The following is a 12960-nucleotide window of genomic DNA, read 5'->3' on the forward strand; positions in this document are numbered from 1 at the left end:
CCTTCTTGGTTACCCTTTCAGAAGACTCATTCAAGTTTGTGAGACATGATTTTCCAGTCACAAAGCCATGCTGACTGTCCCTAATCAGTCCTTGCATCTCTAAATGCCTGTAGATCCTGTCTCTCAAAATACCTTCCAACAACTTACCCACCACAGTTGTGAGGCTCACCGGCCTGTAGTTCCCAGGCTTTTCCCTGCAGCCCTTTTTAAACAAAGGCACAACATTTGCCACTCTCCAATCTTCAGGCACCGCACCTGTGACTATCGATGATTCAAACATCTCTGCTAGGGGACCTGCAATTTCCTCCCTAGCCTCCCACAATGTCCTGGGATACACTTCATCAGGTCCCGGGGATTTATCTACCTTGATGCGCTTTAAGACTTCCAGCACCTCCTTCTCTGTAATATATACACTCCTCAAGACATCGCTATTTATTTCCCCAAGTTCCCTTACATCTATGCTTTTCTCAACAGTAAATAATGATGGTAAGGCCACACTTGGAATACTGTGTACAGTTCTGGTCACCCTTTTATAGGAAGGATATTATTAAACTAAAAAGAGTGCAGAAAAGATTTACTAGGATGCTACTGGGACTTGATGGTTTGAGTTATAAGGAGAGGTTGGATAGACTGGGGGCCTGTTTTATCAAAACTTTGCACCTGTTTTCGGGCGCGGAATCGTGGTAAAGTTGGGCGCGAGCCTATACCGCGATCTGCACCCGATTCCGAGCAGATCGCGGCTTTACCGACACCCGATTCGGGTGTGGGTCCTGCCCACGCCCAAATCGGGCGGCCCAACAATTTAAATGCATGAGCTTGCATTTAAATCGACTTAATGAACCGTGCGCCCAACTCTACCACCAAATCCCACTTTACCGTCTTCTGGCCCGATCCGGATCCGCACTTTTAACGACCTGGTAATGAAGTCGTCGCTGCAGCTTCCGAAGAGCGGGCTCAGAGCCTGCAACGGCTCTCTGACCCAGGTCATCCTCTGGTTGGGGTGGGGAGGGGGGTCCGCTGCCAGTCTGCGGCCGATCAGTGGGGAGGGAGGGGGCAGGGTGGTCCATCGCCACTCTGCTGGCGATCCCTCCTCCCCACTGGAGGAATGAATCCCTCCTGCCAGAGTGGACGTGCGGCCATGCCATCCCACAAAACCTTCAGGATGAAGCGATTCCTCGCTAAGAAGATGAAGCAGAACCGGCCGATTCCACAGTGGATCCACATGAAAACCGGCTACAAGATCAGTACAAGTCCAAGAGGAGACACTGGAGAAGGACCAAGCTGGGCCTGTAGAGGGATACACCATCACTGGTACATTACCAGCCACAGCCATCTCTCCCGCTCTCTTGCCCCTGCAGGGAAGAGTAATCTGTGGCTGGTAGTGAGGGTGGTGAGTGTCTGGAATATTTGCTAGGGGTCGAGTAGAGGCGGGTACAATTTTGTCTTTTAAAAAGCGTTTAGACAGTTACACGGGTAAAATTAGTATCGAGAGATATGGGCCAAACGTGGGCAATTGGGACTAGCTTGGTGGTAAATAAAGGGTGGCATGGACAAGTTGAGCCGAAGGTCCTGTTTCCATGCTGTAAACCTCTATGACTCTATGGGGATGATTTTGGGGGCTGGGAGACTCTAGCAGTGGACATTTCGCGGGCTCCACGTTGGGTGCCACTGCCTCCACGTGTCTTCGGCAGCCAAATTTGCAACGCCATCAGCTTCACGTCGGAATCGGCACGGATCTGAATAATTTATGCTAATTCTTATTATATTATCTTTAACATATCATTAGCGGCCCTGGGACTGAAGTTCCAGGCCCGCAAGCCTTTCCGCCCACCCCCCACCAGGAGTACTTCATTCCAATGGGGTTTACTAAAGCTCCCCACTTTCGGGGGGGCTCGCAGCCGAACCCCGCTGGAGTGAAAGAGGGCAATTGAGGCCCCCCCAGAGGGTCGGTGCCAGGGCCTGTCCCTGGGCTTGGGCCCCCTGGCACTGCCCAAGGAGCAAAGTGGCAATACCCAGGAGGCATCTTGGCACTGCCCACCGGGCACCAGGCAGTGGGCAGTGCCAAGGAGGAGGAATCTAATGGGGCAGGGCCTCTAGGAGGCGTTCGCTGGGGATGGGGGTTCCCGCTGCCACTCTGCATTTGGGCTGAGTGGCAGAGGGAGGCAGGCCAGCGATCGGGACTGGCCATTGGGATGGTGGGGGCTTGCTGGGGGTTCGGGGCTGCAAAGGGGGGCGGAATTGGTGGGGGGAGGAATTGGGAGATCAGCGTGGGGGGGAACAAAATGGGGGCGGGGTAGTCGAGGTTGGCCTGGGCACATCCGGGGGGTCAGCAATTGGGCCATGGGGGGTTGGGGGGGCCGCATGGCAGCGATGTGGGGGTCCCGGGGCTGGCCAGTGATTGGGAGGCCAGCAGTGTGGGGCCACTGCGCGTGCGCCGATTGTGGCACTGACAGCTCAGCACATGCGCAGTGGCACACTCCGCGCGATGCTGCCGGCCTCTCCAGCGGGAATAGACCCCGCCCAGAGCTTTTTGGAGTGATTGACCCTGAGGCTCTCTGCAGCGCACAGAATGAGGGAGATTCATTCTGAAACTCCAGGTTCACTCCAGTTTTTATGTGAATTCAACATTTCGAATTTTTTGGGAGAATCCCCACTGTGATTCTATGATCTGCACTCGTCACTGTGTTTCCCACCTGAGACTTCAGACAATCAAATAACTTTTTAATTTTCATAATTTTTTCATCCAAATCATTCTTTTCTCCAAAGATTGAATGAAGTTTAAATTCGATAATCTAATAAATGAGAAAAATAAATTTCAATTAAAGTTCCCAATTTAAAAGTTTCATTAAAAATATATTTAAACTCAAAGAATACAAACATGTACAAAATTGTATCTATTTACCATTCACCATTATAACAAAGTCATTGTAACCTGAGTTTCGATATAATGTAATCTAACAACCACGGTGCTTTCTATCCTTCCTGCTTTGGTCAGATAACGGTTGTGAGACATGTTTTAAAAATCACAGCAGCAACAACAAGAATGTACATTTCTATAGAGTCCCCAATGTAGAAAAACATTCCAAAACATGAACAAAAATGAATACTGTGATTATGGGGTAAATATTAAGAAGAATGACTAAAAGCTTCACGAAAGAGATGGGTTTTGAGGCTGAGATTAATTCAGGAGAAGGATGCATGGAGAGTTTTTGTCCATTGTCCTCAGAGTGCAGAATCTACTGGATGGAAGACAAAGTCCATTCACCTACCTGTTACTGATCTGAGTTTTAATGCATAAAAATGCAAGTTGTTATTATACTCAATATGAAGAAAGAACAAAGAAAATTACAGCACAGGAACAGGCCTTTCGGCCCTCCAAGCCTGCACCGACCATGCTGCCCAACTTAACTAAAACTCCCTACCCTTCCGGGGACCATATCCCTCTATTCCCATCCTATTCATGTACTTGTCAAGACGCCCCTTAAAAGTCACTACCGTATCCACTTCCACTACCTCCCCCCGCAATGGGTTCCAGGCACCCACTACTCTCTGTGTAAAAAATCTGCCTCGTACATCTCCTTTAAACCTTGCCCCTCGCACCTTAAACCTGTGCCCCCTAGTAATTGACTCTTCCACCCTGGGAAAAAGCTTCTGACTATCCACTCTGTCCATGCCTCTCATCATCTTGTAGACTTCTATCAGGTCTCCCCTCAACCTCCGTCGCTCCAGTGAGAACAAACCAAGTTTCTTCAACCTCTCCTAATAGCTAATGCCCTCCATACCAGGCAACATCCTGGTAAATCTTTTCTGTACCCTCTCCAAAGCCTCCACATCCTTCTGGTAGTGTGGCGATCAGAATTGAACACTATATTCCAAGTGCGGCCTCACTAAGGTTCTATAAAGCGTCAACATGACTTGCCAATTTTTAAACTCAATACCTCGGCCGATGAAGGCAAGCATGCCGTATGCCTTCTTGACTACCTTCTCCACCTGCATTGCAACTTTCAGTGACCTGTGTACCTGTACACCCAGATCCCTTTGCCTATCAATACTCTTAAGGGTTCTGCCATTTACTGTATATTTCCTATCTGTATTAGACCTTTCAAAATGCATTACCTCACATTTGTCCGTGTTAAACTCCCATCTGCTATCTCTCCGTCCAAGTCTCCAACTGATCTATATCCTGCTGTATCCTCTGATGGTCCTACAATATCCTGGCGGGAAGGTTGGCTAAGGCTACTGGAGAGACTTTAAACTAGAAAGGTTGGGGGGAGGGAATCGAAATGAGGGGACTGAGAGTGAGGAGGTTAGCTCGCAAATAGATAAGGAATGTAAACAGGGTAAGAGGGAGGTTAGACGAGTGATGGAGAAGGGAAGTGCTCAGGCTGAAGGTCTGAGATGTGTCTATTTTAATGCCAGGAGTGTAGTGAAGGTGGATGAGCTTAGAGCGTGGATTGCTGCTTCGAATTGTGATGTGGTGGCCATTACGGAGACTTGGATGTCTCAGGGACAGGACTGGGTGCTTCAGGTGCCGGGTTTTAGATGTTTCAGGAAGGACAGGGAGGGAGGCAAGAGAGGGGGGGGAGTGGCACTGTTGATCAGGGATAGTGTCACGGCTGTAGAGAAGGTGGACGCCGTGGAGGGATTGACTACGGAGTCTCTGTGGGTGGAGGTTAGGAACAGGAAGGGGTCGGTAACGTTGCTGGGTGTTTTCTATAGGCCGCCCAATAGTAACAGAGATGTTGAGGAGCAGATGGGGAAACAGATCCTGGAGAGATGTAGGAATAACAGAGTTGTCGTGATGGGAGATTTTAATTTCCCAAACATAGATTGGAATATCCCTAGGGCTAGGGGTTTGGATGGAGAGGAGTTTGTTAGGTGTGTCCAGGAGAGTTTCCTGACACAGTATGTGGATAAGCCTACTAGAGGAGAGGCTGTACTTGATCTGGTGCTGGCTAATGAACCTGGACAGGTGGAGGATCTCTCGGTGGGTGAGCATCTTGGGGATAGCGATCATAATTCTATCTCCTTCACGATAGCATTGGAAAGAGATAGGATCAGGCAGGCTAGGAAAGTGTTTCTCTGGAGTAAAGGGAAATACAGTGTCATCAGGGAGGAAATTAGACGGGTAAATTGGAAGGAGGCATTCTTGGGGAAAAGTACCGAAGGAAAGTGGAGGATTTTCAAGGAATGTTTGTCTGGAGCTCTGCATGACAACGTTCCGATGAGACAGGGGGGTGTTGGTAGGGTACGGGAACCGTGGTGCACGAAGGTTGTGATGAACCTGGTGAATAAGAAAAGAGAGGCGTACAGAAGGTTCAGAGAGCTAGGAGGTGTTAAGGATTTAGAGGAGTATACGGGATGTAGGAAGGAGCTTAAGAAGGAAATTAGGAGAGCGAGAAGGGGTCATGAGAAGGCCTTGGCGGGTAAGATTAAGGAGAACCCCAAGGCTTTCTACAAATATGTCAAGAGTAAAAGGATGAGAGGTGAAGGCATAGGACCCTTAAAAGGTGAAGGGGGAAAAGTTTGTGCGGAACCGTTAGAAATGGCGGAGCTGCTTAATGAATACTTTACCTCGGTATTCACGGTGGAAAGGGATCTGGGTGGTTGTACTGCTGGTTTGCGGTGGACAGAAAGGATCGAGCATGTGGACATAAAGAAAGAGGATGTGTTGGAACTATTGAATGGCATCAAGGTTGGTAAGTCGCCGGGACCGGATGGGATGTACCCCAGGTTACTGTGGGAGGCGAGGGAGGAGATTGCGGAGCCTTTGGCGATGATCTTTGCATCGTCGATGGAGACGGGAGAGGTTCCGGAGGATTGGAGGATTGCAGATGTGGTCCCTATATTCAAGAAAGGGAACAGGGACAGCCCGGGAAATTACCGACCGGTGAGTCTAACCTCAGTGGTTGGTAAGTTGATGGAGAGGATCCTGAGAGACAGGATTTATGATCATCTAGAGAAGTTTAGTATGATCAAAAGTAGTCAGCACGGCTTTGTCAAGGGCAGGTCGTGCCTTACGAGCCTGGTTGAGTTCTTTGAAAATGTGACCAAACACATTGACGAAGGAAGAGCGGTGGATGTGGTCTATATGGACTTCAGCAAGGCGTTCGATAAGGTCCCCCATGCAAGACTTCTTGAGAAAGTGAGAGGGCATGGGATCCAAGGGGCTGTTGCCTTGTGGATCCAGAACTGGCTTGCCTGCAGAAGGCAGAGAGTGGCTGTGGAGGGGTCTTTCTCTGCATGGAGGTCAGTGACCAGTGGAGTGCCCCAGGGATCTGTTCTGGGACCCTTGCTGTTTGTCATTTTCATAAATGACCTGGATGAGGAAGTGGAGGGATGGGTTGGTAAGTTTGCTGACGACACCAAGGTAGGTGGTGTTGTGGATAGTTTGGAGGGATGTCAGAAGTTGCAGCGAGACATAGATAGAATGCAAGACTGGGCGGAGAAGTGGCAGATGGACTTCAACCCGGATAAGTGTGTAGTGATCCATTTTGGCAGATCCAATGGGATGAAGCAGCAGTATAATATGAAGGGTACCATTCTTAGCAGTGTAGAGGATCAGAAGGACCTTGGGGTCCGGGTCCATAGGACTCTTAAATCGGCCTCGCAGGTGGAGGATGCGGTCAAGAAGGCGTACTGGCCTTCATTAATCGAGGGATTGAGTTTAGGAGTCGGGAGATAATGCTGCAGCTTTATAGGACCCTGGTTAGACCCCACTTGGAGTACTGCGCGCAGTTCTGGTCACCTCATTACAGGAAAGATGTTGAAGCCATTGAGAGGGTGCAGAGGAGATTTACAAGGATGTTGCCTGGATTGGGGGGCATGCCTTATGAGGATAGGTTGAGGGAGCTTGGTCTCTTCTCCCTGGAGAGACGAAGGATGAGAGGTGACCTGATAGAGGTTTACAAGATGTTGAGAGGTCTGGATAGGGTAGACTCTCAGAGGCTATTTCCAAGGGCTGAAATGGTTGCTACGAGAGGACACAGGTTTAAGGTGCTGGGGGGTAGGTACAGAGGAGATGTCAGGGGTAAGTTTTTCACTCAGAGGGTGGTGGGTGAGTGGAATCGGCTGACGTCGGTGGTGGTGGAGGCAAACTCGTTGGGGTCTTTTAAGAGACTTCTGGATGAGTACATGGGATTTAATGGGATTGAGGGCTATAGATAGGCCTAGAGGTGGGGATGTGATCGGCGCAACCTGTGGGCCGAAGGGCCTGTTTGTGCTGTGGCTTTCTATGTTCTATGTTCTATAATAAGAAATAGGAGCAGGAGTAGGTCATCTAGCCCCTCAAGCCTGCTCCGCCATTCAATAAGGTCATGGCTGATCTGATAGTGGGTTCAGTTCCACTTACCTGCCCGCTCCCCATAACCCTTAATTCCCTTAATGGTTAAAAATCTATCTATCTGTGACTTTAACACATTTAACGAGGTAGCCTCTACTGCTTCATTGGGCAGAGAATTCCAAAGATTCACTACCCTCTGGGAGAAGAAGTTCCTCCTCAACTCTGTCCTAAATTGACTCTCCCATATTTTGAGGCTATGCTCCCTAGTTCTTGTTTCCATTGTAAGTGGAAATAACCTCGCTGCTTCTACCCTGTCTCGCCCCTTCATTATCTTATATGTCTCTATAAGATCTCCCCTCAAGCTTCTAAACTCCAATGAGTACAGGCCCAGTCTACTCAATCTCTCCTCATAAGCTAACCCCCTCATCTCCGGAATCAACCTGGTGAACCTTCTCTGTACCCCCTCCAAAGCTAATATATCCTTTCTTAAATAAGGGGACCAAAATTGTACACAGTACTCTAGGTGCGGCCTCACCAGTACCCTGTACAGTTGCAGCATGACCTCCCTGCTTTTATACTCCATCCCTCTCGCGATAAAGGCCAACATTCCACTTGCCTTCCATTTACCTGCTGCACCTGCAAACTGAGTTTTTGTGATTCATGCACAAGGACCCCCAGGTGCCTCTGCACAGTAGCATGTTGTAATTTTTCACCATTTAAATAATAGTCCATTTTACTACTATCGCTATTTTACTATTATCGTCCTCATCGCTATCCGCAAATCCACCAATCTTTGTGTCATCCGCAAACTTACTAATCAATCCAGTTACATTTTCCTCCAAATCATTTATATATATTACAAACAGCAAAGGTCCCAGCACTGATCCCTGAGGAACACCACTTGTCACAGCCCTCCATTCAGAAACGCACCCTTCCACTGCTACCCTCTGTCTTCTTTGACCGAGCCAGTTTTGTATCCACCTTGCCAGCTCACCTCTGATCCCATGCGACTTCACCTTCTGCACCAGTCTGCCATGAGGGACCTTGTCAAAGGCCTTACTGAAGTCCATGTAGACAACATCCACTGCCCTACCCTCATCAATCATCTTCATCACTTCCTCGAAAAACTCGATCAAGTTCGTGAGACACGACCTCCCCTTCACAAAACCATGTTGCCTCTCACTAATACGTCCACTTATTTCCAAGTGGGAATAAATCTTGTCTCGAAGAATCCTCCCCAATAATTTCTCTACCACTGATGTAAGGCTCACCAGCCTGTAATTACCTGGATTATTCTTGCTACCCTTCTTAAACAAAGGAACAACATTGGCTATTCTCCAATCCTCTGGGACCTCCCCTGTAGCCAGTGAGGATGCAAAGATTTCTCTCAAGGCCCCAGTAATTTCCTCCCTTGCCCCTCTCAGTATTCTGGGGGATATCCCCAGTTTGATGGAAACAAACTGCGCTCGTTTCCGTCAAACTCAATAATGTTGTACATTGTGGATGAAATACTTTTAATATCAAATTATTACTACATTGTTAATTGTATAAACTCTAATCAACATCAGCAAATGATTTCATATCTCTCTGATCCCAGGATACAATGAGTGAATTTCAAGAGGACCATCCCATGGAGATCATTCGAATTGTTGATTCATTGCAAGCTGTCGGAGAACATTTCCAGGAATGTATACAAAGTGTGGAAGAGCTCCTGGAAGAAAGAGAGAATCTCATCAAAGAGTTAGTCTTCATGAAGGAACCGATGCATAAAGAAATTGAAAGCCTGAGGGAAGAACTCTTGAAGCTTTATCTAACTAAATCAAAGACAGAAATTGAATGTGATAACTTCAAGCAAGAAATAGCAAGCACCAAACAAAACCTGTTTGAGATCATTAAAGCTCAGATGGCTTGTAAATATAAACTGCACATCACCAAACAAAGCCTTCCTCAAGTTGCAGCACAACAGGAAGCACTAAGATCCAAAGCTCAGGTACTTTCTGATGAATTAACTCAACTTAAAAATCACAAGGAGACAAACCAAATAATCCATCAGCTGGAAAATATTAAAAACACAAAGAATATTCGAACCTCGTCAAAGAGTTACCAAGCAAACAGAGAATTTCAGAACTTTGCAGGAGAATCTTGGCAATGGCTGGACAAGTATTATGAGCCAAAACTGGGAAAGTTAACGAAATGGAATAAGAGCAGAAGTGAATCACTGCGACTCATACAGCAGCAAATCAAAGCTTTCATTAAACAGCTGCAACCACTGCAGGATGAGGTGACAAGGTTAAATCTCCAGAGGCAACGCCTTGAACAACAGTTACAATTTATGCAGAGAAAATGGGCTGAGGACATTCTGCAATATCAGGTAAGGAGACAGAGCTGTAATTTCCCAGCTCCATGGCGGTGTAACTGGGGGTACCCCAAAGATGCGCTGGGGAATCCCCCTCCAGATGTTCCCAGATACAGTTTGCAACACAATTACCCAGGAAGTGAAACTTCCTCTGGACAGTTGCCCTCCACTGAAACCCATTTGGAAATGAGATTTGAATCAGAAACCTCAGATTTTGCGACCCAGAAAAAACCCATTAAAACCACTTCCAGCATCTGCGTAACTATTATACAGATCCACACTGACCTCCTGCGGGATTACCCCCCCCCCCCCCCCCCCACCCCTCCCCCGCAACAGTCTGAACCCCTGCAGGACTTTCTGGAGGTGAAGAGAAATTTCTTCACCCAGAGGGTGGTGAATGTTTGGAATTCACTATCACAGAAAGTAGTTGAGGCCAAAATGTTTCCTGATTTCAAGAAGAAATTAGGTATAGCTCTTAAGGCTAAAGGGATCAAGTGATATGGGGGAAGGGAGGATCAGGATATTGAATTTGATGATCAGCCATGATCAAGATGAATGGCGGAGCAGGCTCGAAGGGCCTGTCAGAGATCCTTGGGAGCAGCAACCTTAGGCACACTTACTCGACTCTTAATATAAACAGGACCAGACACCATGCATCCAATGCACAGTTTTTAATTTCTTGTGCACAGGGAGAACTCCCCTCCCTCCATCGAAATGGCTGGAGCAGTTCTGAGGTGATACACTATCAATCAAGCAAAGACTAGTTTGTATGCAAGAACAAATAAGCTTTTATTAGCAAAAGACTTGGAGCACACCCATGCCGATGAACTGGTCCACACACTGGGGCAGGGGGGTGGGGAGCAGTCAGCTTTATACCTGGACCAGGGGGGGGAGGAGTCCCGAGCGGGGCGGGCAGGGACATGTCCAGGCATGTCACACACACACACAGACAATAAGCTAACAGTGGTTTACCACATTCACCCCGTGCTTTTAAAAAAGAGTCCGGCGGGGGTGAGGTGGGTGGAACGATATTTACAGAATTACAAATTTACAAATTTAGTCTCTCTGGGGGCTTGATCTGCCGCTGCGACCGCCGTAGTGCCGGTCGTGGTGTCGGTTCCGGTGGCCGCGGTGTTGGTTCAGGCGCCAGGCCGTAGTCGCTCGAGTCGTCTGTAGTCCCTTCCGATTGTCGGGTGCGTGGTGGCGGCTCCTGGGGCTCAGGCATGCTGTATACGGGGGTTGGGGGTGTGGGGTTGTGGGTCATCGTGGTCCCTGGGACACCTGCGGGTGCCAGGTCTCGAATAGAGCCCGTGTCCTCCCGCCCGTCGGGGTACGCCACATAGGCGTATTGGGGGTTGGCATGGAGGAGTTGGACCCTTTCGATCAGGGGGTCCAACTTATGGGTCCTCACGTGCTTCCGGACAGGACAGGGCCTGGGGACGTCAGCCACGATGATAGCGAGGTCCCCGAGGAGGACTTTCTGGGGAAAACAAACATTCTTTCGTGAGGGGTAGCATTGATAGCTGTGCAAAGGAGTGATCTAATCGAGTGTAGTGCATCAGGGAGGACCTCTTGACAGCGGGTGACTGGAAGACCTTTAGACCTCAGAGCTAGTAAAACGGCCTTCGAGACTGTCGCGTTCTCCCTCTCTACCTGTCCGTTCCCCCTGGGGTTGTAGCTGGTGGTCCTACTCGAGGCTATGCCTTTGGAGAGCAGGTACTGTCGCAGCTCATCACTCATAAAGGAGGATCCCCGGTCGCTATGGACATAGCTAGGGAAACCGAACAGGGTGAAGAGGCTGTGCAGGGCCCTGACGACCGTGGCCGAGGTCATATCCGGGCAGGGAATAGCAAAGGGGAAACGTGAATATTCGTCAATGACATTGAGGAAGTATATGTTGCGGTCAGAAGAGAGGAGGGGGCCTTTGAAGTCGACGCTTAGGCGTTCGAAAGGGCAGGTGGCCTTTATGAGGTGTGCTCTGTCTGGCCGATAGAAGTGCGGCTTGCACTCTGCGCAGACCTGGCAGTGTCTTGGTAGTGTGGATGAACAGAAGGATCTGGGTGTCCATGTGCATAGATCCCTGAAAGTTGGCACCCAGGTTGATAGGGTTGTTAAGAAGGCGTACGGTGTGTTAGCTTTTATTGGTAGAGGGATTGAGGGATTGAGTTTCAGAGCCAGGAGGTCATGCTGCAAATGTACAAAACTCTGGTGCGGCCGCATTTGGAGTATTGCGTACAGTTCTGGTCGCCGTATTATAGGAAAGATGTGGAAGTGTTGGAAAGGGTGCAGAGGAGATTTACCAGGATGTTGCCTGGTATGGTGGGAAAATCGTATGAGGAAAGGCTGAGGGGCTTGAGGTTGTTTTCGTTAGAGAGAAGAAGGTTAAGAGGTGACTTAATAGAGGCATACAAGATGATCAGAGGATTAGATAGGGTGGATAGTGAGAGCCTTTTTCCTCGGATGGTGTTGGCTAGCACAAGGGGACATAGCTTTAAATTGAGGGGTGAGAGATATAAGACAGATGTTAGAGGTAGGTTATTTACTCAGAGAGTGGTGAGGACGTGGAATGCCCTGCCTGCAGCAGTGGTGGACTCGTCAACATTAAGAGCATTCAAATGGTTATTGGATAAACATATGGATGATATTGGAAAAGTGTAGATTAGATGGTCTTTAGATTGGTACCACTGGTCGGTGCAACATCGAGGGCTGAAGGGCCTGTACTGCGCTGTAATGTTCTATGTTCTATGTGTCTGGTTATAGTCCTGACTTCCTCAATGGAGTAGGGCAGGTTACGGGCTTTGATGAAGTGAAAAAACCTGGTGATCCCCGGGTGGCAGAGGTCGTTGTGGAGAGTCTGCAATTGGTCTATTTGTGCGCTGGCACATATTCCCCGGGACAGGGCGTCTGGGGGCTCATTGAGCTTCCCGGGCCGGTATAAGATGTCGTAATTGTAGGTGGAAAGCTCGATTCTCCACCTCAATATTTTATCATTTTTGATCTTGCGTGTTATTAAACATGAATGCAACTGACTGTTGGTCCGTGAGTAGGGTTAGAAATAGGAAAGGAGCGGTCACGTTGTTAGGAGTTTACTATAGGCCCCCAAATAGTAATAGAGATGAGGAGGAAGAAATTGCTAAGCAGATTATGGATATGTGTGGGGGTCACAGGGTAGTTGTCATGGGGGACTTTAACTTTCCAAATACTGATTGGAACCTTTGTAGGTCAAATAGTTTGGATGGGGCAGTTTTTGTGCAGTGTGTGCAGGAGGGTTTCCTGACACAATATGTGGATAGGCCGACAAGAGGTGAGGCCACATTGGATT

The 12960-nt window shown here is 48.5% G+C and overlaps 1 protein-coding gene across 1 annotated transcript in view; it reads left to right on the forward strand.

Annotated features, from left to right (window-relative positions):
* The window catches only part of sync (syncoilin, intermediate filament protein), a 103745-nt gene that overhangs the window by 32314 nt on the left and 58471 nt on the right, over positions 1 to 12960 (forward strand). The window contains exon 2 of the mRNA XM_078238357.1: positions 8880 to 9653. Coding sequence (XP_078094483.1) covers positions 8880 to 9653 — 774 coding nt within the window. The remainder of the gene's footprint in view (positions 1 to 8879; positions 9654 to 12960) is intronic.

The sequence above is a fragment of the Mustelus asterias genome, chromosome 21 (genome assembly GCF_964213995.1).
Source record: "Mustelus asterias chromosome 21, sMusAst1.hap1.1, whole genome shotgun sequence".
In the NCBI taxonomy this organism is placed as follows: Eukaryota; Metazoa; Chordata; class Chondrichthyes; order Carcharhiniformes; family Triakidae; genus Mustelus; species Mustelus asterias.